Source organism: Corvus cornix, chromosome 3 (genome assembly GCF_000738735.6).
Source record: "Corvus cornix cornix isolate S_Up_H32 chromosome 3, ASM73873v5, whole genome shotgun sequence".
Lineage (NCBI taxonomy): Eukaryota > Metazoa > Chordata > Aves > Passeriformes > Corvidae > Corvus > Corvus cornix.
In genome coordinates this window covers 60664472-60692338 of record NC_047056.1, presented here as the reverse complement: position 1 = coordinate 60692338, position 27867 = coordinate 60664472, and the positions used below count along the sequence as shown (strand labels likewise).

The 27867-nt window shown below is 36.8% G+C and overlaps 1 protein-coding gene across 1 annotated transcript; it reads right to left on the bottom strand.

Moving 5' to 3' along the window:
- Positions 1-17: 17 nt before the first annotated feature.
- LOC104693986 (vesicular inhibitory amino acid transporter-like) lies at positions 18-27867 on the bottom strand. Its single transcript, XM_039568588.1, has 3 exons — positions 27559-27867; positions 8050-8069; positions 18-4602 (listed from the first exon to the last, which is right to left on the bottom strand). The coding sequence occupies exons 1-3, from the start codon at positions 27865-27867 to the stop codon at positions 3414-3416; spliced, it is 1518 nt and encodes a 505-aa protein (XP_039424522.1). The 3' UTR covers positions 18-3413.

Below are 27867 nucleotides of genomic sequence, written 5' to 3'. Positions count from 1 at the left end.
GTAAATTAAGTATTGTTAATGGACCACAGAGGCTAGAGCATTGTTCCACATAAGTAAATTATTGTTCTCCCACTGAGTCAGTAGAGCAAGGTTTTCGGTCTAATTTCAGATTTAAGCTTTGAAAAGCCTTAATAAATAAACACTTGAAATTCCTAAGATAACTTAGCTGAGCCTATATTTTAATTTTAGGGTAATCTGGTTGACTTAAATCTGCACGACTACTGTCAGAACTAGGAATGCAGTGTTTGGTGTTCCCTACAAAATGGGAGAAGCATTTTGGGCAATGCCTGTGATGCTGCTGAAAGGAAGCAGGTTCCTTTACTCATACTTCTACTGACAGAACAAATGAAGCAAGAGTGTTTGAAAATGCTTTATTTCAGCACAAAATTTGTTCTATACCATTTTCTTCATGTTCACTACTGTCAGTTGTTTGCTTTCAGAATTAATTTTGATAAAGCACCATCATATTACAATGAATAATCCAGGAGTGGCCAAAATAATATACTAATATTTAGTCAGCCTTTTAGTTCCCTAGTTTCAGTTATTCTAATGATTGGTAGTATAAATTTAGGGACAAAAATTCCAAGCAGTCATTACTTAGATAAATGCAGATCCTCTTGGTTCATAATTTATAGTAACGCCACCTTTCCAGATTCTCTAAACATATTCTATAGATGGTATTTTAATGTCTAATATAGAAAGTTGCAATTATTTTATGTGCCCTTTTAATAGAATTTTGCCATTGGGAAATGTTCAGAAATAAGTTTATATCTAAAAAGATGCAGTTGTGTGTTTTAGGAAATGAAATCCAGTGAGTTAGCCTTACATCACGAATATTTGTCTTCATCATGTGCTGAGAACCAGATTCAGGCTTGGTCTGTAGGGTATGTATATGCATCTCTGCCTTTCCAAACTGGGAGGTTCACTTACTTGACCCCAGAAGGCAGTCTCTCATCAAGATGTCTGGGCATGGCTTTAAAGCAAAGCTCATACATATGCTGTGTCCCACAACAATGGCACACATCAAAATTGCTGAGTGTTGGCCACAAAAAGTCTTGAACTATGCTTTCTCTCTTAATCTAGTGGCTTTTGTAAGTGACTTCTTGAGGCCTTGCACTTGGATGACTTTCACTTTTGTGCATTTACAGTTGTATTGACTTGTTAATCATAGCCCTTGCTGTTCCCTGATGTTAACAGAAATTACATAAATGATTAAATAAGGACAATAACAGTACATATGTTACAAAGCAGGAAGCATTTATCCTTGTAGGAAAGACCTTATATAAGAGGGAGCATGATTAAATGGGGAATAACCATCTTTGACTTGAAAGGACTGGGCACTGACTTCTTGAAAAGGCTAAGAGAAGAAAGTACAGCTAAAGCCAATTTTGAATCACAGTGATGAACTAGGGAATTCCTAAAATTGCCACAAAATAAATTGCTTATATTGGTTTTCAAGGTTTTCCCAACAGCAAATGCACTGAGGGAATCCCAAGATTTTCTGAAGAGTTAGAGACAAAGCACATTAAATAAAAGTAGGAGATTGGAAAAGAGATTTTTTTGGAGAGTTCTTAAGCAAAGTATCTGAAAGACTTTTTACAAAACTCTTTGGACAACCTCCCTCTGTCCTTAGAGATGTATACAGGATAAACAGAACAAATACTGTTCCTGTGTGTTTGTTTATCTGTGAAGCTCCTCCACTCAGAAAGTAATGATATCCTTTGATTAATATCATCCAAGTAATAATATCTTTCTGACTGTGTCATAGCAGTAATAATAAGCTTTCAACCCTTTCAATGAACAATGTATTTTTGACATTTTACATAAAAATAAAAAGTCTCTTATTTGTTCCAGCACAAATTTTATCAAATATCATTAAAATTGTTGAGGATTTGAGTGCAGAATTTGACCCATTGCACCAAATAAGTAATAAAATTCTAAGATACTAGCTATTTCCACAGTTTTCTTGATAATGTTGTAGTAATGCAATTTATTTTAATAAACGTTTCATCGCTATTCCACATGACAGGCGTACATTAGTAGACAAGAAAGGAACAGAGTGACATACAAGGCTTTCCAGAATTCCTCCCTTTAGTTTAGTTGCATGTTATTTATCATTCAGCAAATTAGCCTTGAGAGGCAACTGTTGCTCACGCAGGACAGAAGCATTAATGCTGAGACACTACATAGCAAAAATAGCTCAGTTAAGCAGATAGTGCTGGGCTCTTTGTCACCCAGTCTTACGCTGATGTACAAAGACTTTTCCATATGACACAGTACAAGGTTGTGTGAAATTGTTCATAATAAAAACACACACTTTCTTCTTTGAATTAATTACTTTAATTATGTTTTATAACAGAGATTTAGTATGATAAGATAATATGTATTCATTAGAGCACTCTGACACTTCTTGTCATAATGTTTTATCACTAATGTGAAATACATTGCAATGCTGATTTTTTATTAATCCAATATCTTTTAAAGCTAAAGATCTACCAAATTGTACCGGAAGTTAACTGTGTCTGTTTATTGAACTTGATTTACTTCATTGAGCTTTTAATAGAATCAGATAAAATACACAGATCTAAGAAATTTCCTGCCTAAGAGGGAAAGTGAACTGCATGTTAACTTTTTCATGCTACCAGCGAGACTTCTAGTCACTCAACCAATAGAGTAGCTGCATTGCAGAGACGTGAATCTTAGGAGGTAGACTTGCAGAAAAGCTGCAGTCACTGGCTATAGCTTATTTCAGAAAAAATTCTCTTTTCCGAGACTTTGAACTGTTAGAATGCGCCTTTGACTGTATTCCCATTTGAAGTTGTGATAAAAGCACACTTTCAAAGCTGTTTTAAACTGAGCTCTCTTTTTGCCTATTCATTTAAAAAACAAGTAGTAGAATTTGTCTTACATAAAAACCAAAATTCACTAATTTGTTCTGTTCACATGTTGAATTGCAGTTTGCCAATGAGGTGAAATAATATTTCATCCATTTTCAATAATAGACCTCTCCAAGTTACATCCCGTAAGCTAGCTTTGATAGCTTTGAGACTGAACAGTATCTAACCCTATGAACCTTCTGGCTAAATTGGTGGAATCCCTTGCAGTAGTAATTTCAGGATGTGCATGTCATGTATGGCTAAAACTATGTAGGATTACTTACAATTATTTTTATGCTAAGCCATCTCCAACACCTTTCTTCTCAATGTTTTAAAGAGGCCTGATTTTGTACTTTTTGGCTATGAATGTTATTTTCCAGATTGCTTAGAGCCACATAATTTTCTAGTTAAAGACTTGAATCTGCAAACATTTAAGCATATGCTTAATTCTACCTAGTGACAAAATCTCATATATACTGACTAACAGGATGAAAGCATTTATAAGATTTGATCCTTATTTGTCATTCAGGAAATATTTTACACTCCTCCAAATACTTCAAGCAGCCCTTTTATTGAGCAAACTATGCCTGCAAGGCTACAAAGGAAGCCCAAAATAAAAACAGAGATATCTGCACATTTCTCTAAGAAGGACAGTTTTTTCCATTTAAGTTTTAAATGGAAGAGAGAAGGAAGAAGAAAAGTCATAGCAGCACCGGTTACACTGCCTGACAAACCCATCAACAGGGCAAAATGTGGTGTGAACATGGACATCAACAGAGTTAACAAGAGAAATGAGCCTCTTACAGCCAGAGCAAGTAGTGGAGATTTGTAATTGGAATGGTTACCTTTGGAAATACAAGAACACACAATTTCTGTGGCTGCAAAAAAGGGCAAAGGGTAAGAAAGAAAAGCCTTGGTTAAGAGACATAAATTCACTAGGGTTTCAAAAAATGATGGCAGGTTGTCAGTAATAACTTCCTTTGTCTTTTCACCCCAGGTCAAGAAAGCAGTCAGTGCAAAGGCTGTTTTCAAGATACAGGCAAAAAAGTGAGTCCAATTTAGCATACACCTAAATTCCCCTGGGTTTTTCATGTTACCTTCAAGTGTGGGAAGAAATATTTGTGAAGTGTAACTGAAGATGATCACCCCTACAGAGACCAAGAAGTCCTCAAACTCAAGGGAGAGTCTGAATTTTGCCCAGGACCACTGATGTATTTGTGTGAGACAGTAAGTTATCACTACAAGGATGATAACAAAATGAACCAAAGAGCAAAGCTGGCTGAGTTTGGAAACAATTTTGAGAGTTCTGATAAATACACAAGGCAAGAGAGTAACAAATGCAATTACAGACCAAGTTTTCTCAGTCACTGGTACATATGGAAAACTATGAGACAGCAAGTTCCCACTAACAACCAGATACAAAACACATGTCATGAGCAGTTCCACCACTTGGGTCACATTGACAACTATGCCACCTAGACTGGGAGACAACTTTTTGCAGCAGGCATTTGCAATATCTTCATACGTGTCTCTCACTCGTATCAGTTGCCCATCTTCATTTTCTTCATACAAGCAAGCAATTAGAATTTTGCCTGTGTAACAGCATAATGCTGCAGCCAAGACAATGAGAAGTAGACCACTGTATCCACTGTGGAGGAGAGCATACGGCAATCCTAGGACAAATATTCCCTGAAGAGGAAAAAGAGAGAGAGATAGCACAAAATCCCTGAGGCAAAATGTTTACTAGAAGTTGCACCCCAAACCTGTCCTCCATTGAACGTTGCTTTCACCCAGCTGCACGGTGTAAGGACTGCTCCATTCTGCTAAGTAAATAACAACCATGAGAAATGTGTTTATTTATGATAAACGAAATTACCAGCAAAAGTAACTACTTCTATCAACACCCACATAATGATAAGCTGGGAAAATGAAAATGTGACTGAATGACAGAGTCAGCTTTCTAGTTAATATTTAACGCTGATGTGATTAGAAGCACATTTTAGAAGGTTCATAGTTAGTTATTCAGTCAACATGCATATTAATGAAACAGGTTCAGTATCAGTAAAATTAAGCATCTCTGGCATCATCTGTACACGTTTCACTCCAATTAAGAACAGCAGTGTAGATAGATTCAGTAATGACAATTCTCTTCAGTCTAAGGATTTTTAACAGACCTCTGGAGAGAAAATGGCATTAGAGTGCATCAGACTATGCTTGTGCTTCCTCCACAGCTTCTGCCTCATGTGGCCTTTGCTCTTGCTAAGTCCGCTGCTAAAATCGTTGTTCTCACTGCTGAGATTCTACACTGTGCAAACTTCTTTAGGTGTTTAAAAATACATGCAAAACATATAAAAACTTTTTTTTTTTCACTAAACAGTTTTTGAAAAGAACACAGTTTTACTTGTTTTATCTGATAAAAAAAGAAGGAATTTTACTTTTCACAGAACACTATGAGCACTTCTTTGTCTTTTTCCCTCTTTCTTCTCTCTATTAAGGGACAAATTACACTTTTATGTAGTTTCATTTTCATCAGCAGAAAACCAACACAGCCCTTGAAAATTAGTTATTAATAAAAACATCCAATTTAAGAAAGATGCTTCTATGACATTTCTCTTTTTATGTTACAAACCTGAAATTCGGACTTGCACGAGTCACACTGGTCAGGCATTTTTATTCATGACAACTGAAGAAAGGTAAGGAGGAAACAAAACACATTCCTGCAGAAAAACAACTAGTTCTGCAGAAATTTTCACTTCAATATTTTTACTGCATCCCATCACATGATGAAATCTGAGTATTTTTGCTCATGCTTTTTATTCTGGCCTGACAGAAGGAGTTGATTTGGACCACACACACTTAGATTTTATTTCTAACCAAACCTGAGCAACCCTATCTGCTTTGCAAAACCTATGAACCCCCAACAGAGACAGGTCTCTCCACAGAAGGGGCAACCCACACTTCCCTCACTTCCTGAGTGGGTAGTGCTGTTGACTTTCAGGAGCCAAAACAGAAGAGGTGAGTTTAATGGTATAAATCTTAATCTTAGACTTTACCATGCACAATCATGACCATGAGGCCATGTGGGGGACCAGAGTTTCAGGCATACTTCTTCCTTAGGTGTTTTCCATGAACTTTCTCTGGTTTTATGGCTATCAGACAGTTTCTGTGAAAGCAGTCTAAGAGCTCATCTCTGATAGAGGTCATCAAGAAGTCAGGTGCCTGTCTCAGCTTTGTAGGGCTTATACCTAGCATCCCACTTCCATGTGATTCAAGTACTCCCAAGCGTGATTCATAAAGAGGGCTCTGAAGAGAGGCATTTTTTAAAACACTAAATAATCATCAACATATAAAAAGTAGTCTTCTCCTCTTCCAGACACAAAATAGCAGTTCTTTTTGGGCAGACTGTGGGATGACCATCAATCAGGAAAGAAAAAAGTCCTTAAATTAGAGGAGTGTTTTTTCTCTAAGCCAATGAGAAAAATAGAGTACCTATCATATGAAAGAGCAATGTTGTCTAATTCACCAGGCTTCACTCTAGAAGCAGGTATTTTCAGCTTTCAATTGGATTTGAGCCAAAAGAATTAAATATATGCACTAATATATTTCAGCTAGAAAGGTCTATGCCTTTATGTGTTGAAACAGAAGTAGCTCAGTTATTATTACTGAAATAATAATAAAGTCATTGGCCAGATATCTTTTTTGGTTGTTTTCCATGACTTCATTTACAGCATTGGTTTTGTATAAGTCGCAGATGCCGTTTCATTTAGGAGCTGGCACATTCAACTACACAGCTTGTGGTACTTAGTCACCCAAATCTCTCCTCTCAATGTCTCCATTCTAATACTGGTCTCATGACCCAATTACCTTGCAGTGTAATTAGCATTTATTTTGTATATGAACTTCACATAAGTGTTCAAAATTCTACCATTTTTGCCATCAAGCAGTCTACTTTCTTAAAAAGATTAGATATCTGGCTGCAGCCAGGCTGCAGGTAGCACACATGTAACAGCTTTTGATATGATGCCATTTTTAATCATGGCTTTCACTGACTGGGAAGTTAGATAGCTGCCTAAAGAAGTGAATTTGATTTCCTTTCTACGAAAACAATCCTTGGAGAACATTTACATAACAGATTGAGTTTAAAAACACCACAAATAAACCAAGTCTATGCAAAAATCAAAAAGATAAAGCCACAGAGTTGTCTTCCATACTAACATAAGAACAATGATGTTTTCTCAGTTCCTTGCAGTTTGTATCAAGCTTATCTCATTTGTTCCATACTCACAGTATTATTTTGCTGCCTAATCTGCAACGGGAGTTCAAACTGTATCTGTTGACCCAAAGGGTCACTGTATAATTAACCTGCAGGTAAGTGTCAGCATAGGCCTTACCCACACAATGGCTTCTCCCCTGCTGAATTCAATCTGTTAAGGATGACCAGCCTCAGCATAAACCAAAGCAGAAGACTTTGAGAGACCTTATCACAGCCATTTACAGTCCTTCCCACAGGTGTCTGCTTTTCCATGCGTAATTGTCAGTTTAATCAGAGCATAACGTAATTCTGACCTCTAACATCTCCTTGCTGTTGTTTATACCAAATAGTTTAATTCAGTAGCTAACACAGACCACAGGATGATAGAGGTGGGTTTTTTTGGGTTGAATTTTTTTTTCATTTTGTGAATTCAGACCTTATTAAATAAACCCACTTTTGCCTATATATATTTTTTCTTAAAATTATGTATGGTTGTCTGCTCCAAAGTTTAGAGTTTAGAATTTCTAAATTGAACATTTCTATAGAAACTCTAAGTATTTCTTTCAGCTTATGTCTTTGACATCTTTTTTTCCAGAGTTTGTAAACTTCAGGTCTCAATTACTAATAGAAAGCAAACATTGTGGACATAACTGGTTTTACAGCTTTTTGAATATAGAGCATGTTTAGTGGAGAGAAATGAGAAAACACTGACCATGCCAATACAGTAACTATGTCTGTGGTGAAAGAACAATGCTTTTTCTGCCTTTCCAGGAACTTTTTTTTCTATTTAAAATAAAAGAATAGTAATAACAAAATTCTACAAAATAACCAAAACTGTAATTGATGGTCACCAGAACTCAAAGAACAAATGTAAACTTCCAGGCTTCAAAATTAATTTTGTACCTGCTCTCCAGTTCTTACCTTTCCAAAAGCAATACTTTCTGTTAGGACAATTATCAAGAACATTATCAAGTTTAAATAATTTAGCTAAAAAAAGAGATATTTTTAATAAATTGTTTTACTGTCGATGTAATATAACAGGCACCAGTCTGTATTCTCTGGCTTGCAGCTGCTCAGCAACTTTAGATTATTCCTAAAAGTGACTTTTACGTGGAAAATTCATCCTCCATAAAGAAATCCTTTCATGGATGTTGATGAAGGTGCCTTTTGTGCCCCTTTCATGAGAGGTGAGTGCACAGAGAATGCAGATAGAGCATGACAAAATTTCAATGGTTCCTTGCTAGTGGAAAAAGGGACTCAGGTAATTCTTGCACCATTTCTCATTGCACATTTCGTCCAGCCTGGTCCCAGCACTTGTGTTTATTGAATCTTCTGATCCTGTGTCTCATGTCCAAATTATGGCACAGACAGCCTTAGCTGTGAGGCATCAGTTAAAAAATGAGCAGCAAAAGGAACTGTTCCCTAAATTGCCTCATAACTCTTAGTTTCAGCATTCTGTCTGGGAAGTGTTCTAGTCTGAGTGGCTTTATTTCCAACTGTTCTAGAGCAAAGTCAAATGTGTTAGCTCAAATTTGCTGCTTTAAGGTGATCTGTTCATGGAATAGAATATCACAGGGAAAAAGCACTCACACATCTGGGGACAGAGGAGGTGGAGTTTTTGAAACTATCCTCTGCCATGGAGCATCTTGAGTGGTTGTGTTATTTACCATCACTCCATCCACCCTGGGTGAGAAGAGAGCCCAAACTTGCCCAGCGGGTTGCATCTTCCCTTGCGTCCCACGACATTTGCAAGACTTGGGTATTTTCACCCTAGACTGAGGATGGAAGTGCACTGTTCTGTGTCAGTCAGTGTGTCTGGACGGAGGTCCTGGTCAAACACCCAGAGCAGACAGCCGTGGGCAGCTGGGCCAAGGCGGGACAAAGAACTGAGGGCTCAGCTGGTGACCAGCCTTTGGAGAAATAGCAAGGAGAAGAGCAGAAAGGGCAGGTAAGAAAAGGTCGGAATCAGCTAGAAGCTGTTTGCCTTGTCAGAATACTCCCAAGCAGAAGCATCCAGGTACGACAGGTGTCACCAGGAATCACCAATCCACCTACAATTGGTTTTTCAAAAAAACAAGCAGAACAGGAATTCCATTCTACATCTGCACATTAAAACACTTTGCTGATGGTTTGACTACACTCTTTGAACTACATGTGTGTGTTTCCCACACCAGCAAGGCTGGCTTCTTATTTAAAAATAGCTGACATCTGATTCAGTGCTGAATAAAAAAATGGGCTTTTTGCTATCATACGGCTATCACACTCCTTCACCTCAGGACAAGCATCTCCCCAAGGAATAAAATGTGTTTAAAAAAATTGAAAAGTGAGCATGGACAGACAGTCAGAGAAAAATATCAAAATTCCTTCATATTCAGTTTTAAAGCTTTTAGTCCCAAGTAAAATATTTTGTTTCATAGGTTGTTTTAACCTGAAATATGACATTTTGAAAAAAAAAAGCAAACTGAAAAGTAATTAAAAAGTAAAGAAGGTCAAATCATGGCCAGAGTTGAGGCATGCCAAAAGACAATAAAATTAAATGGAGTCAAAAGAAGTGCTAAAAATCAAGACAGAGACAGAGAAAATTATTTCACCTTAAGATTTAATAATATGGAAAAATAAATTAAGAAATGAAGAAGAATTTAACTGAAAATTATTCCCTTAGGACAGCTCTCCTATATGCAGAATACATGCTGATATGCCAGACTTCCAAATTAGCTCTGATTGCCTTTCTCACTCCACTCAGTGGAGTGTAGTTACTCCACTGGAATGGTTCATTTGAGTTTGACTATTTTCCCCAACTATGCATTTGATACCTTGCATGAACATGGGTTAGACATAGAAACTATACTGGAAAGCATCCTACATGAATCATCTTGGAAGAGTAGGGAGATAAATTCAAGATCCCTGCTTTTCAGTATAATTCCACAAAATATTTAATTATGCTGTTTAACATTTGTTGCTATTTGAAATACATAATTTTCCCAAAGAGATGCAAGCCTTGGTTGCTGTGGTATTTATACAAAGAAGGAACTTTATTAATATAAATTTAAAAACATAGCACATCCCTTAATCTCATGCCATGATAAGAAAGCTACTTGCTTGTTGACCTCCATGGTCTTCCTTTCTCAGTCACCACCATGATCATCAGTGATTTTGCATCTTCTTCCAAACCACTGTTGACTACATTGAATAATACTGGACCAGATGCTGATCATTCTACCAGGTAACCTCCTAAACACTACTAGAAACTCATTCATTTGACAATATGTCCACATTGACAGTTACTTTTTTGGAACCTGTCACTTAGGCAGTTGTTAATCCATTTAAGATGTACTCTGTGGTTGCACTAATTTTTAAATCAGCATGTTGTATATTAATGTGTCAAAATTCCTTTTAAAAATGTAAATATATTATTTATCTTTCACTGACTAAATTACAATGTCATAAAAGAATAATTTGAAGTGTGTTTAATAAGGACTGTAAGAACTCTTTCTCCAGAAACATAATGATTGACACTAATTATATTTCTAGCTTTTTATTCTCTATCAATTAAAAACTGTAGCAACAATTACATTCTTTCTCAGCATTGTTGCCAGGTTTCACTAGTCAGGATTTATCGGGTTTTTAAAATATTGGGATGATATCCACAATCTCTTGAAGAGTCCACATGTGGTAGTAATTGAATAAGAATATTACCTGGTCAGATGTGTCTTTTGTTATGCCTCCCAAGTGAAAACTTGCTGGGCATTCTGCCTTCAAAATACTATTGAGATCCATTTCAACATCCATTTTAAATAATAGTTGAGGTTATCTCATAGTTAATTGTCCAAGTCTAAGCTTGGAAAAATTAGACACATCAATTTAAAATTCACACCTATCTTACAATAGGCCATTAGCAGAGCTGAGATGAATTTCCTTTCAGCGATGTCCATGCTGAGCATGGAGTGTGTGCACACAGTGTAGAAACTCTGAGACATAACATTTAAATGTCTTATGCAGAATAGCATAATGCATATCCTGAAAAATTACAAAATGGCACAATCTTCTCCTGTGCTATGAGCAGGTCCTCCTGGTTCTCTACAGGAACTACTTATGAACAGCTGCATCTATTTTTTTAGAATTAAGAAGAGTCTTAGAACCTCCTTCTACTAAAGTAGGAAATCACTGTTGCAAAATTCAGTGAGTGATCTCAGAGAAGATTAAGGTGTTCTTACATGAGAAAATCTCTAAGTTAATTTTTCCCACACTTACATCCACATATTCTGGTGCCTGTGTCTCCCTGACTTGGCCAGGATCATTTGTGTGCAGCAAGGGGGACAAGAGATGCCATCAGCCCAGTGCTCATTATGTCTCTGGTGTTCATCTTGATTAGTGATGACAAACAGATTTTTGATTTACCTCCTATACTCTTCTGGAACAGATGCAGTTTTAGATATTTTGCCTCATTATTTTGTCTCATCCCTCATAAATATTAGGCAAAATTCCTGGCTTTCACAGAAGTGTTTATCTTATCTGCATGTTTTATAAATACCTTCTTCTACTTGGTTCCCTTAACACTTAGTTATAGGTGAGTTTTTCTACCTCTCCTTTTAAATGAAATCACTTATATGCTGCTCTGTAGCAGTTAATGCAGACCTTCCTTTTTAACTTTGTTCTGCTGTTTTTCCTGGTACTTTCAGACAAGCATACATAGTCACATAGATAGACACACACTTCCATTTATACTTAATTTTTGCCACAGTTAGTATTTCTGTTTTGAATTTTTACACTAAACCTAGCCTCTTTTTTTACTAATTCCTAAAAACTGTTTTCTTGTTGTCCTGTTTACTGGGAGATCCATTTTTTCCTCTCTTTGCTACTGTTTGTAACATATAGTTATTACTCTCACCTTTTATTTCTCCCTTTTGCTATATACATATACTTAAAAATTTTTTAATTGATACATTCACTTAACTCCTGAAGTAGGAGGGGTATTAACACATTGGTATACTGTTTCTTAATTATGAGGTGTGCCTTCTGGACATCTCAAAAATTCTTGTTAAACAACTTTAAAGTTTCTTTCACAATGGGTTGTCCGTATTTATTCTTCCTAATGAATTATCTCTCATAATTTTCTCCAGGTTTGAAAAATTCACTTTTGAGGTATGAAGTACTCTGTTTTCCCATAATTAATGTAATTAGATCCTCCAATTTGTTCCCTTTTATCCAATGTAATGAGGCTCAAAGTAGAATTATCTTATGCTAGGTTCAATACTTTTTGTGTTAGATAATTACCATCTGTAATTTTTAGAAACTTCAATGGTGTTTTACTACATACTGCATAGGACGCCTACCGTAGGTCTTTAAAACTGAAGTCACCAAGAACAGTACAATTTTTCTTTCCAGACAATAGCTCTAACACAGATAATCATCTCTCTAACATAGAGTGCCACCCTCATTTCTTTTGCCTGTTCTTTTTAGGTAAACATGTTTTATCTAATAACTTTTAAATTCCAGGTGCATAGATCATCCCATCACGTATTTGCAATATCAGTTATATCCTATTACTTCTCAGCAGTAAGAATTTCCATTTCCCTGGCTGGCTACCCAAACTCCTGGCACTGCTCTATAGATTTCAGGAAAAGAATTCATCTACTTTCCCTCTCACTTCACAGTTTGTTCACAGCTCAGCTGAGTTTGAATTCAAAAATACAATGAGCTGTTCTGTGGAAAACTTCAGATATTGTCTATGGCCTGTCTGACCTTAGCAGCAGATCCATCTCCTCTAATGTCAGTGAAAAATCTTCCTTTAACTTCAGGGATGGTTGTATTAGACCCCAGCAATCTTGTTTTTCCTGATTTTTCTTATTCTTTCTCTCTGCCAGTGCCAGCCTCTTTCAGCTGCAGGGACAAGAGTGACTAAGGTGTTTATTCTGTGATTAATGCCTTCAATTGCCTTATATACTGAAAGAAACTTTAGAAGTGCTTACCTGTCAATCCTTCAGGTACCATAAGTAGATGATAAGGCAGATATAGACTGCTCAGAAGATACTGTGATAAGTTAAGCAGGTAAAGAAGCTGCATGGTCTGCACAGCAGAATGTATCTGTCCATTTGACTGACAGAAGCCACTGACTTTTTTTCTCCTTTTAGTGGATATATTAGTCTTAAGAATCTCCTAAAGATAAGAAAAGTGAACAGAGGAAAGAAAATGTCTGGGAAAACAAAGAAAAAAAATTGCTGCTACTAAATGTGAAATCTGATCCCATTGGCTTTGCTATTGGTTTAAATATTTGTCCCCAAACTGAAATATGCTTGATTCTTAATTCCTCATGGTTTGATGGAAAACGTTAGTTTGCATAAATCCAGAGCTCTCTGCAAGAATGAACTGAATCACACAAAGAAAATCTCCCAAGCAAATTACCTTTTAAGAAAACATTTTTTTGCTTGGTCCCAAAGGAGAAAGCATCCTTTCATAGGAGAATGAGGGTTCTTATTATGTGTTATGCATCAGAGAGGAAAAAGAGATAAAAAAAGTAAGTCAGTTGAAACTAAAACAAACATTATTCTGAAAGTTAGTTTTGGTGAGCAACATAGACTCCCTGGCTGCTTACCTATTTCACTCATTATAGCCCAGGATTTCACCTGAAGGCAGGCAAGTGATCCAAACATCCAGCACAGCAACATGCAAGTGAGTTCCATGAATGTATGGCCAAAAGAGCTTGAGGGGAAGCAGAGGGGGGCTTTGGGAGAATACAAGCAAAGCAAAGCAGTGGGGAGTCAAATAACTTTATTTGAGCGTGCACTGACATAACAAAAGGAAGAATTCAAGTGCATAGAAAGTTCAAACTCAGGCTGTGAGAAAGCATTTGGCTCATTAGGAGCTTTTCTTGAATGCTGCCTGGATGGGACAAGCCACAGTTCTTGTCACTTTTAACAAGTAATGCTGAAGTGGAAATGGAAGAAAACAACACCATACTGCAAAGAACTTTGCATTGGAAAAAAACCTTATGCACCTCTGAGAGCTGAAAAGGAAGACAGGTTACATCTTATAGAAGCTGAGTTGTATTTTCTGAACACCAGCATAGGATTTGTCATGAATAAAAGGTGACATATCTCCCCTGGCAGATATTATCCTGTTCTTTCCTCAGTACAGACCTAACCACCAAATTTAGGTGGACTCTTACTCAAGCTGTAATGACTCCTAGACTTCAGCATATAAAGGGGAAATTTGTCCCAGAGCACAGCCTGGGGAGAATATAGTTAATTGTCTAGATGAAAGACATAAATAGTGGTATGCTATTATGTTTGGTCTGCAGGAATCACTAAAATGATACAGAGTACCATACTCTATTCCTCTGGAATACGTGAGAAAAAAATGCTGGTTTACCATTAGGCTGGGTATAGACACAAATTTCTACTGCTTTTCCTCTCTTAACCTCACTTAAACTTCAGTGGCACCCCTGGAGGCTTCTACCTTTAGGATAAAAGAAGCAGCAACTGATTTTACAGCCTGATAATTCATCATGCACAGATACAAATAAAGTTGAGGTTGCAAATGAATTCTGATAATGGAGGTGTCTCTGTCCCATAATGTCATAAAAGACCACATCATTCTTAATGTTTAACAAAGTAGAATAATTCCCTTAATTTCAAGTAGATTAGACAAACATTCCCAAATATGCATAATTAATAACAAAGAGAAAAAAATAAAGGTCAGAAAAGAAATGTGAATGGGTTTTATTGCATGCTCTGAGCACTCATCATAAAAGCAAAGTTAGGTAAACTCTCATTTAAATTAAAAAAAAATTGAATATGGTTCTACATTGTGAAACCAGGCATATAATGTATAAAATGCTCATTGAAAACATCTTTTTAAAGTCTCTAGATGTAAAATACTTGAAGTATTACTACTTGTGGAGGTATTTCTCATTCTGTTGTACAGACTGTGGTAGAGGTCCTTGACCTCTACGGGCCAAGGAAAAAAAAGACTGGAGTTATAAAATAAGTAATATTCCTTTTCTGTGTTGTCTGTTTTGTTTTATTTTCCTCTTTCTTATTTATTTATTTATTTATTTATTTATTTTCTTAGTCTGCAATTGCACTGGAGAGGAACTGAGGGAAGAAACTGGGGACCTTGATTATTTTTGTTCCTTGATGAAGACCTCAGGTTTATTCTTAACTTTTACATACAAAAACTGTCTGTATGGATTGAAATAAAAGCATTTCTTTCATTATTAAAACAGTTAGCTAAGCAATTGCTGTAAAAGTTTGTATATTTGAAAAAAGAGTTTTCTTTTCTGTTCTTAACCTGAGTCATTCTCATAGTGCAGAGAAAACTTCTCAGCTCTATTGAATCTCTCCTTTGTTCCTACTTTGGTGCTGAAATCTGTAGTGATCTCATGTTTGAGAAATTAATTTCAAGGCTGCATTTGATTTTTGTTCCTTTCTCCTAAATAATTTTCATTTCTTACATTCAAATTTTTAGCAAAATTGAAATTTATTCACAAGGTGTAATTAATGAATTTTAGGTGAAAACTCAGTGCCTGTAACTGAAGTTACTAAAGTGACTACTTTCTTTACTCTCTTTGGTACCCAAGGAAATTATCTCTTCTTAGCATCTATGAATTGGGCTAATCTCACCCAACCGCTGTCTAAAACAGATGTTCAATGAATGAGTGCACACAGTAGCAGAAGAGACACACATGACAAATCTACCTTGCTTTGATGTCCTCTTACTAGGAACAGGATTCCTTACTTTTCTTACCTAAACACAGCAAAAAGTTAAGCTAATGACAGAATCACAGAATATCTGAATTGGAAGGGGTCCGGTAGCTCCAGAAAGGATGGATAGAAATAAGGATCACCATATGACTACTTGTTTCCACAGTGCAGGGCACTTGTTTTAGATTTTGTGAATCTCCATCAGAGATTCCTGTGTCTCTCTCTGTCATCTGTAGAGTCAAGTGAATTCCTTTACAAAGGCCACAAGACAATGGCAGGCCCTGGAAGAGCAAAGGAAGCACAAGAAGCTGGATAACTTGGGAACGTAACTGCACTGGGGGAGGCAGGAAGAGGGGAAAAAAAGTGCCCTCAGGTAAAGTGCAGAACACTAGAACATAAGACTGTGAACCGTATGAGGCAGAAACAAGGGGTAGGAGAATATGATGGGCAAGAGGCTGTGAGGAAAAATGACTGGATATGAAAAATACCTAACTAAGCATAAGACAGGAATAAGAAGAAAGCTAGAGGGAAAGTATGCATTATGCAGCTGATTATCCTTTCTGAATAGGAAAGGAGACCTTCAAGGGTGGAATGGCAGCTCCTCACATTTTAGGAGATAGTAAAGAGTCTCTGAAATCCCATCCAAGGGGCAGAGGGAAGCCTACAGTTTTGTGCAGGTATTTTATTTTTTTCCTGAGATGACAACAACAAAAAGTATAAAAGAAACTGCTCTGTCTGAGAGCAGCTGGCTTTCCAGCCAAAGTGAAAGAAATCAGTAGGCAAGTAAAGGCAACAAGGGCAGGACTGGAGAATTCATTTTAAACTCCAGGTTCCAACTAAAGCTTAGAAGGAGATTTTCAAGTCCCTCAAGGGAAGGTGGCTGAGGAGATGTCATTTGGAGTTGCAAAAATCATGTAGACAATGAGACAAGAGAATGGGTTCAAAATGTAGTGAGATAGAATAAACTTGAGTGCCAACTTCTAGCGTGACAGTAAAGTGAGAGCAGTAACAGTCATTATAACAGAAAAAAATAGATAACTTCTTATAAACAAAAGAAACAAGTTTCTTATAAAAATAAGATATATTGGGTCTATATTGTTTATAATTCTTATTCTCAATCCACATTTTTTTCAAGGTTCAATAGAACACAGTTTCTGAAATAGCCAGATTTAGTCTGAAATAATTAAATTAGAATGGGTTTTAAAATTGAAAAGAAAAATGTTCTCTGCTTATCAGGGAGGAACTAGCCTGAACCAAACATGATTCTGGAGGGGGAAACAGCAATAAAAAACATCATGAATAGAAATATTGTAGAGTAAAGGAAAAGGCCTGAAACTGCCATTGCTACTGATAACATAAACCAACAAAAAATGTTTGTTGTAAAGACTATAAAACATAATCTACTGGTGCCGTTATTTGTGTCAATTCAAGAAATGGACTAAGAGAAACTGAAATGGATAGCAGCCTGTGTGTATGAGCTGAAGTGAATGTTTCTTCACTTTGACTCATATGTTTACATTTTCAAGAAGTAAATATTAAATTTCATTTTTTTGTTAGCTATTTAGTAACACAGCATTGTACATATGGCAAAACCAGTGCCACTGGCCAAGAATACAGAGAAACATTGCCTTCCAGGAAGCATGGTGTATGTGGGGAGAAGAGGGAGAAGACATACAAATAGAAGACAATTTCTTTTACTTAGCTTTAGGGGTAAAATGTTTTATACAGCTTACTGTGCTAAAACTAGGTTACAATATATCATATTCAATGCTGTGTATAATCAGTATTTAGGGCTTTTTATTTTCTCACATAGCTCTATTTGCTCAATCAGACAGACCTTGTACCATTTCAGTGAATCTACTGCTGTCAGGAATTATATACACTGAAGTAAACTGCAGGTTAACTGTCTATGGATTGTGTGGAAGAAACTTTACCATGTGGAAAGCCTGCTAGAGAAACATCACTCTTTCTGATTCTACCAGCACATTATAATAATTCAGATGTCCCTTACTTTCAGCATTAAATTCCCCTATGCATTTGCAAGTGCTGAGCTTGTTAACTTTTATTGCTTGACAAACCCTAGGGCTCACTCTTTTACTTCATAAAAAAATGAGCTCCCTTCCGAAAATTTGCTAATGGAAGTGAAAGAAGTTTAGAAAAAACAGGAAAGGAATACCATCTGACAAAATATTTTACTTTCTGCTGCCTGTCACTCTGTTCTTGCTGTCTTGGGAGGAATATTATCCTGGGAGGAGTTATATTACTAAATACAGTTTATTAAAGCAAATTTGCTGAAGTTACATACCTCATAAGTTTAAGAACAGGGGCAGAAAGAACATATTTAAGAAGAATGTTTTCCAGTAGTGATAGCTGGTCAATGGCATACAAATGATCTCAGTCACAGAAAGCTGGTGAATAATTATAATAGGTAATTTGGGCTTTGTTTTGAAAGTTAGCTGTCTAATGTAACACCACAACAATGAAGTAGCCAAATATAACAGATACAGAAATTCAAAGCTGCCTAATAACAGTGTATTTAAATACCACATGACCTACCATGAATTTAAAAAAGAGAAGGAGAAATTACACCATCTGTTTTAATTCAGCTTGTTAAAAATGCTTGCAGGGATTGATGACACCAAAAAGTATGGTAGATTAATTTGATTTTAGTGTAGTGGGAAAGTACATCAGCTATTCCCTTCACCTGAGGGAGCCAGAGATCCTTGTTCTGCAACAAGTCGTGGCACATTGGGTTCTCCCATGGAATAAAGGGATCATTGCTTTCAAGCAGCTGACTAGTTGATACTTTGTTTTTGGCAACATTTATTGTTTCAAAGAGTAAAATTTTCATAACGCCACTATCCATTTATCTTTGATATCATATTTCTGTCATTTTCTTTCTTTGCCATCTGGATTTTAAGATGGAATGCCCATTTTAATGGCTGAATATTCTAAAGGTACTCTTATCACATTCTTTTGCTGATTTATCTTGTGCTCAGCCTCTACAATGAGTCTCAATAGCAAGGAGAATCAATTCCTTATAGAGAAAAGAGGGGAAACTGAATCAAATGTCAAACTGATTTATCACAGGCTACATTTAAACAATCATTATTTTGTAAGGAGTTTCTGTAAAATAGGAAACATTTTGAGACTCACTTTCAAAATTGTTTTCAGTATTGGGGCACCTGGAAGTTCTTGAATGTAATCCCATTGTGTAAAGCAATGTGCAAACAAAGCACAAAGAGATGCTCTCTTCTCCAAAGAATTTAAAATCTAGGGGAAAGATAACGCGAAAAAAATACAGGTGGAGAGGGGAGTCAAGGAAACCTTGAGTCAATACCAGATACTGTGAGTCAAGAGAGGAAACGCTGGTTTCAATGTAGCTTATAACTCTGCAATTTTCACCAAAAGGACATTTCTAAGAGTATCAGAGGAATATCTTCATATCAGTTGATAGGAATGCTTGTTTAAGTATTTAACAAATTGAAAATGGTAATTGTAACTGGAAAAAGAGAGACCAAAGTCAATAGATGAAGGAAGAAAAATAGTAGATTATTATAGAAAAAATGAGCAGCTTACATTTGATTTGATGGTTGAAAACTTTCTTGCAAAAGCTTGTGGTCTTATGAGTTATGGAACTGCATCAGCTTTCCAGGTGGGTATGCATGGGGTGAGCTTGGAAAGGTTAGGGAAAAGTGTGTTATTGTGACCCAGACAGGGAATTATAAGTGCTCATATCAGTTTTAGCCTTGTGGATTGGTAAACCAGATTATGTAATAGTGAGGTTTTACAATAAAAATAAGCAGGACAGGGACCTAGTCTGAGTCTCTAGAAAGAGGCCTGACTGAAAGATGATGCCAGATGACAGGCCTGCATGGTAGCAAGGACAAGGACTCACACAGGGAATGAAGGAATTCTGGTGTGGGCAGACACTGGATGAAAGACTAGGAACTCTGTTTAACTGCTTGACTGCTGGAAAGACAGACCAATATTTTATGTATGCAGCAGCAGGATCTAAATAAGATGTGGACTTGAGCGGGCCCAGGAAAACACACTCTGCCTCAGTCCCACACTCCCAAAGGCGAGGGGGAAGGATGTGGTGTCTATCAGCTGCGTCTGTAGGAGCTCCAAGAGCCTGAGTCTGGTGCAAGCAATGACCTCAGGGAGGAAGGCACGAGGCAGACATTCAGGAGAGACTGCCAGCATTAGTTGTGTGCCTGGATAGGGACAGCAGTACAGAGAAGAGGAAGCTGGTCATGACCATATATATTAATGCAGGTAAGATTTTCCTTATAAAAAAGTCTTGCAAAGAAAAGGAGTGGTGTATTGTGTGTGCGTGTTTCTAAGTTATCTATGTACCAATGCAAGAGCTTTTTTTAGGCATTAACACCACCAGAGCAGGCCATCTCCTGGGTGCTTTGAAGGCTTCCTAATGGTGAAATGAAATAAAAAGAGGCCTGGGAGGAGGAGGAGGCACAATGTTCAGGTTTCTGAGGTACTTACACATACCATTTGTTTCATATGTGTTATGGAAGAAATGGAAATGAACACACCCTTTCTGCAAATATATGTAAATGAGTATGTAAATCATACCTCTGTCACTTGACAGACTGTCTATTAAGCTCTAGCAACACCACTGATAGTAGCTGGCCTTTGAATAATGGCAGGGTTTGAAGCCCTTGGATGGAGATGTACTTAAGTTGAGTGAGATATAAAATGGTTAAAATACTGACAGACTCCTCCAGTGCATCCACCCAAGGAATTCTGTCAGTGTTGAAGGCAGGACCACGCACTGCACCTTGCAGGTGCTGGAGCAAGGTATTGGACCCAATGATGGGTCCTTATGGGTCCGTTTCATCTCGGGATCTTCCGTGATTCTACGACTCTATGTCCTTACTAACGAGATCTGTTGGCAGCATGCTAGAGCAACTTGCAGATTCCAATTAATGCAAAAAATTCACGTTATTACCAGTGGAAAGCACCACTGTAAGGAGAAGAGTTGAGCTGGTCCCTCCCAGTTTACTTGCCATACTACTATATGCTTACTTCCTAGTTCTTTTGTCCTTTTACATGCACACAATTTCTATTACCATCTGCTTCATGTAGGAGGACTCACATCTATAAAATAGCTGCTCTAAAAGATTAATAGTAGTAGATTTTCCAGATGAAACAATTTTCAAACTTATATGACAACTGAAAAGTCAACGAGAAGTCCTCACTTACAAGAAATAGCCACTTGCAAATTTTCTCAAGCACTTTCTTTACCAGACTGTGACAAACTGAACATCAATCCCAGGATAAGTATACTATGCATTGCAGTGACTAAGCTGCTGTTTCTAGGAGTAAGCTCAAGAAGACATGGTGGCTTTGAAATTTAGATGCTGAAATACACAGATTTCAAAAGTACAAGGCAAGAAGAGTTTCTGCTGAAGTTGTTGGAAATGATAGATAATTGTCATTGCTAAAAATCAAGCGTCAAATAAATACTTTCTTGAAATGTAAGATTATAATTTGAGGTTCTGAACAGAATTATTCATATTTCTTTAGGCCCAGCAGTGATTCTGGCTACTGTTATCAAAAGAATGAAACATTAGACAGGTATGTCTGTAAAACTCAGGTAAAAATCTGTTCAAGATATAAAATAAAGTATTGGTTAAGAATAAATATTTAAAAATATATCTATCTTACACACAGTGTAATCAAGATACTGAGATTTAAGGCTGAGGTTGCATGTTAAATTCCATGGGTTTTTTGAGTATTATATTTTAGAATGTTTCCCTCTCATATGAGATATATGCTGATTAGCTTAAATTAGATCAATATAATAAATTATATAATAAAGTATATCAGTTGTAGCCAAACTACTGAGACTATTAGAATCATTTATGAAGGACACAGAGAGAGAGACGCCTCCTGTAACTCTTGTTAACTCATTTGTTGAGAACAGCAATTTTGAACACATGGTGAGGGCAAGCATGATCTAAAGGCTGCTTTAACTTCTACAGATATTTTGATATGTCATTTTAACACCTAGAAGGCTTAAAGAATTGCAATACTTTGGTCTGTTGCTTGTGTAACCCATGTGCTTTTTTCTGGGCTTCAGGAGCTAGTATGGTGCTTTCTGAACCAATAGTCCATATGTTGGGACTATCTGTATGTCCAAGGAATAATTTTGTGGACTAGTTATGTTATATCACAGTTTCTACTTGATGGAAAACCTGACATGGAGGGTCTATGGAAACTGATTTGACATCCTAACGTTTCCATAATAGTTACAGTAGAATATGTTAACGTAAATCCATCAATACTCCCTCCCTCACACCTGGTTATTGCCCAAATAATGTGACATACGACATAAAAGTCAAAACCTACTAAACAGCAACTTAAATCCCATGAGAATTATCCAAATATTTATTCCTGGAACCATTTTAGATGAGCCACTTCCCTGTGTTTAGGAGTTCTGTCTTCATAACATTTTTTAGTGTTTGCAGCTGACCAAGGAAAAAGCAGACTGATAAAGTACATTGTCTGATGAGATTTATGGGAATGGCAGTTAGTTAACTCAAAATCAGTCTGCTGCACCATGCTTACATGTCAAATAAAGATATTTCTCTGATTTAGATGTTATTTCTTTGTTGCAGGATAACACATTTTTGATAAAAAGCTTTTGTGATAAGAAGTAGGATTGGGAATAGAGAAGATATATATCCTGAATGCAGCCTTCTCTGTACTATATGAATATGTGCACAAAAGAAGCCTACCACAGGGTCTGAGCTGAAATAAAAGGTTATACAAAGTAGTGACGTATGTCTGGAATCTTTTTGTCCCCTCAAGAGAAAATCAGAAGGGAAAACCAGGGTACAAACACTAGTTACAGAGTTTTCTCCCCTAAAATATATCTTTTATCAATTGCCTTGCATAATGGTGACATTCTATCATAGAAAAAACAGATCGGAATTTAGACGGCCCTCACTGGGCTTTTTTTGGGTCTGCAGTTCTGGCTATAAGGGTTTGTGGTTGCAAGCCTTGGAAAAATAAATTTGCCAGTATTGCTGGCACATTTCAGCTAAAATCATACTCACTATGTGGAATTTTTATGGGCACCACAATAGTCCTACTATCTTGGAATTTTACTTTGTGCTGTCATTTTTTGACATTTCATTTGGAAACTTGAATTACTTTCTGGTCCTAGGTTAGATATCAGCATTGGGCATCTCCCTTCAATTCTCCATACCACATCTTGATATGAAATGCAGAAGTTAGTTTCTCTCAGATGTCTGTAATTTAGTTCAGAGTATGACTTTAGCTTCAATGCATATGCCTTCAGCTTCAATATATAACATATAATTCAAGGAAATTACTGCTCTGTGCTCAAGAAAGGATTGACCCTTGTTCTCACGTCTGGAAAATAAATACTTTAGATCAAGTGCTGGAGTTAAAATCCAAGTGGCTATTTAGCCAAACATGACTAAATTATTTAAGGTTCAGGATGAGAGGATTTATATCGTTACACATCTAATGATCCATTTTCTAAGACTACAAGCATGTACATATTTATATTTGGAAAATGCTTACATTTTGTGTCAGTAAAGCTTAAAGAGAGGGGTTTTTAGACGCTCCTCAGATGTTTGCCTCTATACTTTGGAGGCATGTCTGCTAATTCCGTTCCTCAGCATCAGTGTGTTTTCCAGTTAAGCATTTAGGAGTTGCAGTTACCTAAGTTAAAATTGGAACTCAGTACAGAAATATGGTCATAAAGGCATGCAGTGAAAGGAATATGGATATTCAGGTTTTAAAATTATGATTATTGAAGTCTTGAGTCTTTTCTAAACTCATGTATAATACACAGAATATAAATATAATGAGAATAGTTATGATTGCTACAGAAATAATTGCTAATTTATTATTGATACATTGAAAAGTAATGATTAATAATACTAATTTCATTATTGTTATTCCTGGAAGCACTGACAGTAGTCAAGCACCATATTGTGTTACTCTGATCATGGAACAAGAAAATTTCCATTGCTGCAGGTATTTCTAATCTTTGTACAACCTAATTTTTTGCAAAAGTAAGGATATGAATGTTGGCAACATTAGGTATTAGATGCATTGAATCAAAGAGAATGTGTAGTTGGATTTCACAGAATCATTTTAGTTGGAAAACACCTCTAAGATCATCACCACCCTGTCAACAAGACCATGTCACTAAGTGCTGTGGCAAGTCATTTCTTGAACACCTCCAGGGATAGTCATTCCATCACCTCCTTAGGCAGTCTGTTCCAATGCTTATCAATCCTTTCAGTGAAGAAATAATTCCTAATGTTCAGGCTAAACCTCTCCTGGCACAGCTTGAAGCTATGTCCTTGCATTCTGTCACTGGTTGCCTGGGTGAAGAGACCGACCCCTGCAAGGCTACGACTTACTTTCACGTAATTGTAGAAAGTCGTAAGGTCTCCTTTGAGCCTCCTTTTCTCCAGGCTAAACAGCCCCAGCTCCCTCAGCTGCTCCTCATAGGACTTGTGTTCCAGACCTTTTTCCAGCTCTGTTGCCCTTCTCTGGACATGCTCCAGCACCTCAATGTCTGTCTTGTACTGAGGGGCCCAAAAATGAACACAGGAGTTGAGGTGTGGCCTCCCAGTGCTGAGTACAGAGGGACAGTCACTGCCCTGGTCCTGCTGGCCACGCTATTGTTGATACAGACCAGGATTCCATTGGCCTTCTTGGCCACCTGGGCACAGGCTGGCTCATGTTCCGCTGCTGTTGACCAGCATCCCCAGGTCCTTTTCTGTTGGGCTGCTTTCCAGCCAGATTTGATACATCATGTTTTACCAAACATTCAGAGAAAAGTTGTGCAATTATATTAGCCTGTATTTTAAAGATTGTTCAGGCATCATAGTACTGGAAGACACTTGAAGCTTTCTGGTAAAGCGGTTGATCTTTTTCACTGTTAGGCCCTCCTGAGATCTAAGTGGAGATCGACTCACAATGGTATAAATTACATTTATAAAGTACACAGGTATAAATTATAGGTAAGATTAACATTTTTTCACTTCTTTCCATTATTTCACTTCTCTTTCTTGCTTGTTTTTTCTTCGTTGTCTTGTGCCCCTTCATGACACTATAGACTGAATGCCTTTTTCTTTTAGTTTGGCTTTCTCCATAGTCTTTGCAAAAATCCTACTTCATGTGACTGGCAAATAAATAGTCTTTATTGTCCTTTGGTTCTGCTGTGAAATACTGTACCATTGGAATTTAACTACCTTCTTCTTTGTGACTACTGCTTTGCTTATCTATCCAGCACCAGTGTACAAGTCATTACAAATAATTTTGGCCTTTTACTGCTACATACAAACAAATGCAACTTGCATCACTCTGCCAGATGATGCAGTACATTTTCCCATTTGAATTAACTCAGCTTTATGGTCTCTGTCCTTACCCAGATTAACTGAAAACAGGTTTTGATTTGCCAGTGCAGTGCTGAAATACGAAACTTGTTTCCCTGGAAACTTAAATGTCTGAAGCAATCATTTGCACATACAGTATCAGCGCCAAAAGTGCATATTTTTTCAGTTCAAGTTAAGAACAAAATAAAAATCTCTTCTTGTTTGTTTGAAAAGACTCATATTTAAAACACTGTGAGAAAACCCTTGTATTTAATTTCAGAGACCAAAGATTTAATTGTTCCCATAATAAATCTGGATTGCAAAATAATTTCATTTTTAGACTAATTGAATTCACTGAAATAACTGTTTAGAACACTTAAAAATTCTGCTGAAATGTTTACCTCTAATTGTCATGCAAAACACTTCTGCCCTTTCCTCTGGGTAGGGCAAAACAACTGTCATTTTATCAAAGATTATCTTCACCAGTCAAGAACACTTAGATTGTTTTAATCATTCTGTTCACAACTCTGACTTTCTTTTCAAAGCTATTCATAGAAATTTCTTCAAACTGTTATTTTCTACTGACAGATGCCCATTCAATATTCTCCCCTCTCTCCTCTCCTGCCTTTCCCCTTCCCTTTCTCTGCTCTCTGCCTTTGTTTCTAAACCAAATGACTTGCTCCCAATCCCGGGTATTGGGAAATAGGAATAATACAAATATGTGTACACAGATTCACATACCTGGTCCCACAAGCACACAGTTTAATAAAGTGTCAGTAGGGCACTTTGGTTATACTATTAGCAAAACTGCAGTTTCCAGGCTTTGCAACCTTCAGCCTGCCCTAGAGAAAACCTCAACACAGTTGGCTGTAGCCAACTGCTCTTTTAATGCTAGTTTCTAAAATATTTGACCAAATGAGAGCCATGGTAATTAACACTCAGCATGCTGAGAGTTTTGACTAAGACCATAGCTACTGATTTGATTGGATAAGTTAGCTTGAATTTTTCCTGATTTTAAATAGACAACTGCATATTTGATTGTGTTAAAATACATTATCAGTCTATTTTTTAATTGAAAGCTATATTATTAATAATTAACAGTAATTTTGTACAAAACATTTAGGGTTTTTTGGGGACTTTGATATGTTTACAGAGGCATTATTATTTTTGTTTTTCAGAAAGGAAAACAATGGGTTAGAGAATGTGATTTGCCAAAAGGTCATACAGCAAATACTGACAAAACTGACTTCCAGAATGAAATCTTGGCTTTGGTGAAATCAAATGCAAAACTCACAGAGACAATGGGCTCTCATCCCAGACTCCTGTCCTGACTAGATGCTGCTGAGGGAGATTGAAGATAAAATGTGTTACTAGAATGCAGTTGGGGTATTTTAGGACTTCACACTTTTATTCACAGCTGAACACTTTCAGAGTATGATATGCTACTGTGCCCTGTTATTGCACTGGCTCTCATGTGGTGGTGCTCATGTTTGAAAATACACCAGGGTTAGAAATATGTCCTTTTTTCTCCTCCCTTGCAGAGCTGAGGGATGAACTGGATATGTAAACAAACGTACATCGGCATAGTCAGACTTGTGTGACACTGGAAAGATTATTTTTCTATAATTAAAGTGGCATAAAAAAGTGTTTAAGCAACAGTTACTGGGACTAGATGTGTCTGTGGATGCTGCTTTCTTCTTACCATGTCAGACAGAAAGTTAGTGGTAATGATAGAATTATGTAAGGAAATGAATCATGAAAAGTGAGAAAAAGATTCTGAAACACTTAATGCTAAATTTAAGGATTTGGAAAGATACTCAAATTCCACACAGAATGTTGGGACCAAATGCTTTCAGTCTATTCAACCTAACTATTTTCTTTAACACTGACAAGTATTATTACACTTCTTGTGCTTCGTGCTTCAATTTATTTCTAGTTTAATTTACATGTCAGTAAATTTATGTCTGACGTCAGTCTGGCTCTTACCATCCTCTTTTTATCAGATGTTTACTTCACATTTCTATCAAACATCTCTGAATTCAAATATGCTTATTAAAGATAATGTTGGCACTTCCAAAACAGGCGCAATCACCACCTTTTCAATTCCACCTAATTTAAACACTTTTTAAACTTCAGATGACATATGTATCATTTTTCTCTTTGGAACTCTGTTTTATCAGAGTGCTAATCTTATGCAGAAAGATTCAAATATGTGAGTAATAAATTCATAGAAACCTTTTAGAATAAGCAAAATGATGGTACAGCTAAGTAAAATAGAGCAGGCTAAGTGATGACCAGTTTTTTAAATGATGAGTGGAATAAGTGTGGAAATAAAAGGTTACCTGAATGGCATTTGTTACATTCCATCCTGCTTCCCAGCTGGTGATCAGTTTGACCTGAGCATGTGGCAAGGGAGCTGGGGACTTGTATTCTGGATCCTGGTGACAAACATTAAGCTCAAATTTCAGGGGTCCATCTGGTTCCTCTCTGTTCTCGCTGTGAGCTCTGTTCAGTTCATCTCTTCTAGCAAAATTCACATGCTCTTCATCGGTGTCTAGGCAGCTGTCCCACCTCAGCAGTCCCAAAAAGAGAGATGGTGTTTCCCTAAAGCAGTTGAAAAGAGATGAAAAAGTCTGCTTCAGGTGAGCCAT